This window comes from Mauremys mutica, chromosome 11 (genome assembly GCF_020497125.1).
Source record: "Mauremys mutica isolate MM-2020 ecotype Southern chromosome 11, ASM2049712v1, whole genome shotgun sequence".
NCBI lineage: Eukaryota > Metazoa > Chordata > Testudines > Geoemydidae > Mauremys > Mauremys mutica.
This window is the reverse complement of record NC_059082.1, coordinates 33,851,514-33,857,315: the sequence shown is the minus strand read 5'-3', so window position 1 is coordinate 33,857,315 and position 5,802 is coordinate 33,851,514. Positions and strand designations below refer to the sequence as shown.

The window sequence follows — 5,802 nt, the reverse complement described above, 5'->3', positions numbered from 1 at the left end:
GCAGAAAAGCCATTCATATCCTAAAAAATAATCTGCAAGGCAGCAGCTTGCTCATCTTGTCACTCATTTGCTAGACACTAGGTGAAGCAGGTGGACACTGCTTTTGGTAGGAGGGTCTTGGATACTGTGGTAGCACCGTGAGCCTTTGAAAGATATTGCACACCTGGATTTGGGAGGATGGGGAAGAGGAAAAGATCATTTTGCTATCCTAAGGATTTCTCTTCTGTGACTACACAATGCTCTTCATTCTAACCCACCGTATACTTAAAAGGACAAAGTTACTATGCTCTGTAGATGGCTTTAATCAGGAGAAGCTAATGATTAGTTAATTATCTGATAAAGTAAAGCTATTTTTCCAACTTTAAAGCATGCAGACTGGATTGTGTTTCCAAGCGAGCAGTCCAGCCTCCTTCCTTGTCATTTAGAAGTCTAATTATGTAGAAAAAGATAAATGATGAGGTATTAATTTTATCCATCCATCATTATCATAAGCACAAAGTTCTTAAGAGGCTTATGATGGGTGAGGAGAGAAAATTTGAGGCAAACAGGTAGAGATGTGGGATTAGTCACAACTGGTGTGTGTTATTGATATAATTCTTTTGGAATATAACATTTCTTGACAAATTTAAAGTTTCAGTTGCCTTAGATAAGTTACCTCCAGTATTGCCGTGTTCCCGGATATGTTTAGTATGAAGTATAACAATAATTGCAAGTTCTGAGGTAATGTTACCCGAAGCAAAAGTTGAAGGCTTTTAATGGTAACCGGTGAATGCTGGTCTTGTGCAATAAACTGAGCATCAGGAAGATTAAGGTTGGTTTATCTGTACCCAAATGTACAGAGAGGTGGACATAAGTCTTGAAAGCTGGCAAGATACAAATCTCAGTTGTTTAAGAATCTGACCTATATTACAGTGTATTTTGTCTAAGGCAGTGGTTCTCAAACTTTTTTTTTTCAAGGACCACTTGAAAATTGCTGAGGGTCTCGGCAGACCAATTAATGATCTTCCCAAATGTTGTTTGTACCATTAGCTAACTATTATAAAGCACTTTAGATAAAAGTGCCATATAAAAAACCCTTAATAATAATTAACATTTTTTTGTTCTACAAATAAAAGTACACAACTCATATATTAGTAGTCTTACCTTTCTAATGCGCTGGATGTGCCCTGTCTCCCCTGATGCGGCAGCCCCCGAGCTGGGGCTGGGAAGGAGTGGGGGTCTCCCCTGCTACAGCAACCCCTGAGCTGGGGCTGGGAAGAAGGGCTGTCTCTCTCCAGCAGCCGCAGCCCTGGAGCTGGGGAAAGTCGCCTCTTTCTCTGGCCACTACAGCCCTGCACGTCCCAAATTCCCCGCACCCCCCTTCTCACCCTGCTGCCCTCTCCCACCTATCCCTTATTTCCCCCAAGGCCACCACCTCACCTTCCATGTGTGTCTTCTCCAGGGTCCAGGCACCTAATTAGTGGAGCCACACCTGCGTGGCTCCACGAATTAGGTGGGTGGCCCTTCATTCTCTTGTGTGCGGCCATCCAGGCGCACGTCTTAGAGGGAACTATCTGCGAACCACCTGCATGGAGCTCGCAGATCACAGTTTGAGAACCTCTGGTCTAAGGCCAATTTTAGACAAGAGATAAAGATAGTGTTGGCCACTTCAGTGTAATCTTTCAGTATAATACAAATATGTGGCAGCAAAACCACATAGGGTAGTACTGTGGTCTACATGTGTTACTGTAACAGTCTGATTGCTGCACACTGCCCTCCATGTGTTGTATTACTGCACATGGGTGGGGTTGGGTGTATAAAATCCTCCTCTGATTTAGACAAATATATCGTTGCTGTAGAAGGCTTTCGAAAAGAGGGTTTATGGGCACTTTTTGTAAATCAGTGCCTTCTCAGCTCTGCCTTCTCAGCTCAGACAGTCGTGTAAACAAGCTTGTGTTAATGTTAAACTTACATTTACAGTGATGTAAACTGAAGCATAAATTGTCAGTGTACATTATGTAAATAATGTTAAAAGCTTGGTTTGCACACATTTTCATAGCACTTATGGTTTAAATAAAGTATACTAACAGATCACGTGTAAAGTACAGTAAGTGACATTTGTCAGGAGTGAGATCTGCCTTAACAGAAAAGGTGAACGTGTGACAGAGAGAGGCTAGTTACCTACTTAGAATTCATGATCCTTCTCTGAGAGAACAGGCACATGCATGATATTTCCTTGGGAATAAAAAGTTTGTTATCCATCCCCTTGGGCCCTGAGATTTGGATACATCATCATACATGTTAGACAAGCAAAATATACCACAGACTTCCCCACAAGACTCTCAGCAGGGTCATCATCAGCTAGTCAGGATTTACCATCTCCTTTGTGCCAGCACAGGGAATTTTCCAGTATGAAGGACCAGTGGTGCCAGACCATCACCATCAAGGTAAAGTCCTTACCCAGGTGAAACAGGAGTATTTGTGAAATTTATAAAATATTCTTTTATAAACAAAGCCAATATGCATATAGATAGGCTTAATTGCAAACTAGGTGGAACCTCAAAATGTCAGTCTCTCTTCACATATATTGAATTTCTGGAATCGGTCCCTCTTAGTACAGTACCAGTTTTCTCACCGCTCTTTCAAGCATCAATTTTTCCCCTGGTTCGTTGTCTGGAATCATGTCTGCACTTCTCTCTGCTTTCAGCATTACTGAAGGACATTTTTCCTGGACTGTCTCCAGACCAGCCTGAGTTATGTTCCGGCAGAAATCCACATGGAGGGTTTGTAAAGAGCCCCCATAGAGGGTCACAGCTTCCAGAGTCCGGTCAGTGATCCGCACACAGTTTTCCAGTTTCAGTATCTTGAGGTTTGGGCAGCTCTTGAGAAGCAACAACAGGTAATCATCTGTGACATGGCCACATCCAGAAAGGGTCAGGGACAGCAAGTTTGGGCACCTGAAAACATGGTCATTGTATATGAGACAGAAGAATAATGTGTAGAATCTGCAAAAGCAATTCCCACTTAGAGATTCCTAAAATCAAGTTCTGAAAAGCAGTGCAAAGCAAGCTCTTCCAGCGATGGTCTGGGAATCAAGACATTTGGGTTATAAAGCCTGAATCTACCACTGACTTGCTGTGCGACCTCACAGAAGTCACTTGACTTCTCTCTGCCTCAGCCCATCTATTCAGGTCAACAACCACCTCTGAACCCTGCTCCTAGTGCCCTGGCACATTAGGGAATTCCAGCATCAGGTCCTGGGCAGAGATTTTAATGGATACCTGCTCTGAAAGGACATAGGTTGGCTGATACTGCAAGAGTAAAGGAGCCTGCTTGGCCCATCCTGCATGCTGGACGATAAGTATTGTGACTGCGCCTCAGAGAAATGGTCATCCCCCAGAATTAAGGAGCAGGGATAAATATGGACTGATTTTAAGTTGGGGCCAACTTAACTGAGTAATTCATTGGATTTGATCAAAACTGCTTGGTTTTACTTAATATGTTCACCTCAGTTATCCTCCCCAATAGCCACACTATTGAACCACCTGCAGATATTAATACACACTCCGCAAAGGGAGGAAAGGAGCACAGAGTAAATACTGCATAACAGATAAAAGACCAGGTCTAATAACTAGATGTATGGAATCCACTCTCCTAATAAGCTTCATTTAAACCCTGCCCAGAGGCAAATGCAGAATCTTATGAGGACAGTTGTGCCAAATGCTAACGAAAAGGATCAGTGTCATTTTTCCTGTTTCCCTTCTACTAGCTCGAGAGTGACTTGTGCTAAATGTATGTAAAAACGGGCAGGACTGGCAGCTTCAGGATCAGAAGTTGGTGGGAGATGTGGCCTCTTTGCAGACATACAACCCTTCCATCTGAACTGGTTTTTGTCTTTCTGACAGCTTCCTTGGGGAAGCAGTGGTTTTACTATCTAATTTATTCAACTAAATCAGGTTTGAGGTGGAGCTCCTATAGGAGTGTTTGCGTGGAATCTGACTATAGCAGTGCTTAATGCAACCTCTGATGGGGTTGATATGCAATTCTGCAGCCAGAGTGGATGCTGTTGGAATCTCTAGAATTGAAGAATACACACCCGCTCCATTTCCCGCTCCCATTCTCAACAATCATTTAAAACCAAATTAACTGGAAAATCTTTTCTTTAAAACTAGTTCTATCAACAGTCACTTTTGTGATACAAGTACAGCCTTAGATATTACATGGCTTGAAGAGACCCGCCGTTTCCAACTCCACCTGCCTCTGCGAAGGAAAAAAAAAAGTTATGTCTGAGCCTGTACCTTCATCCATTTGATTCCCTGTTGCTCTGACCATCTTTTGCACCTGGCCAACGGGTGTTTATGTACAATACAAGTCCAGAGCTAGTGCAAGCTAAAAGGCTGCAAATATTAAAGTATTTCTAGCACTCACGCTGTCGTTCTTGTCCCATTGGACACCTAGAACTGCAGGCTCTGCAGCATAAGCATGCAGTTTAAGGTGCAGGTGGTGGAAATCTTAGTTTTTAATCTAGCAGCAGCAATTTTCTGTTGCTAAATTGTACAAGAAATGGCTGTGCCTTGGCATCGTTTGCTGTTTTCATTGGTGTTAGCTTTTGTCTTTGAATTTTACTTTAGCTAGCACAGCTCAAAGCTGCTGATGCAGTTGGTTTGCACTAAGGTCTGCTTTTCCTCACTGTACTGTCTCCTTGTCTGTATGACCCCCAAAGTAGTTTATATTTATAATCACTCAACCTCAGCATAGATAACATGGGCATTATCAATTTACAGAGAAATAAAGTTAGGCTGCCCGAACACAGAATAAAATGATGTAAACCTTAGATTCAGTCTACCTTCACATGTGTCTGCCTGTTACTTGTGAGGAAAAGTGGAATTTGAGCTTACCAACATGATTAGGGAGATGCCAGTTTTATTCATAGAAAAGAATCTCCCTCTCTCAGAGATTCAATCTCGTGCTCCATTTCTGAGGATATTTTTGTCCTGCGCAGAATGGTGCTATTAAATAGTTCCTTAGTCACATTTTTTTTAGATGGAATTGTCACTAATACCCTGGGACTGTCACATGCATTTGTCAAGCAAATGAGGGCTGCGGGAAGCCCAGTAAAATGTAACAGAGAGAGATGCACTACATTTTTGCTAAAACTAAATAATGGTGCTCCAAAGCCAAAATGTTTTGGTATTCAGTGTTCTGATCCAGAAAGGATGTGTAAACAGTTAAAAGCTTCAATGCTTTCAATTTAATGACCTTAAGCTTTACATTAGATGTAAAATTTCACACCCCAAGAACATACCTGTTGCAGACTTGTATTAAAAAATCATTGACAGCATTTTCATGCTTACGACAGATGTCTTTCTGGAATGTGTTTTTCATCCAGTCCTCAATGTTACACACCTTGACTCTGCTTGAATGCCAGCAGATGGACAGGTACCTTAAAGCTGGTCCCAAGAGAAAATTATCCTTCTTTAGTTCCACAGGAGAATGGAAATTCAGTACAGGCCACAGAAAAGGATCCTGAAACACTTCTAGCAATTTGTGACATGTCTGGGCTAAACTCTTTCTACTGTTTTTGTCCAGGAAAGAAAATAGGTGCAACAGACATTCCCGATTAAGCTGGGTTATATGCATAGCCCATGCAGAGCCGTGCTCCTAGGAAAGAGGATCGTATATTCTGGCAGAGTGGACTAACAGCAATACTGGAGGAGCCTGACCAGCCTCAGAATCACCACTGGGCTGTTGAACATATATGGTTGTGGAATGGTGTTTATTTTTGGCCAACAACTGGTGCAGGAGTTAAAAAAAGGAAGCAGC

The 5,802-nt window shown here is 42.2% G+C and overlaps 1 protein-coding gene across 1 annotated transcript; it reads right to left on the bottom strand.

Annotated features, from left to right (window-relative positions):
- Nucleotides 1-1,436: 1,436 nt before the first annotated feature.
- Nucleotides 1,437-5,802, bottom strand: FBXL22 (F-box and leucine rich repeat protein 22). Its single transcript, XM_044978912.1, has 2 exons — nt 5,285-5,802; nt 1,437-2,936 (listed from the first exon to the last, which is right to left on the bottom strand). Exons 1-2 carry the CDS (start codon nt 5,617-5,619, stop codon nt 2,591-2,593), a joined length of 681 nt encoding a protein of 226 aa, XP_044834847.1. The 5' UTR covers nt 5,620-5,802; the 3' UTR covers nt 1,437-2,590.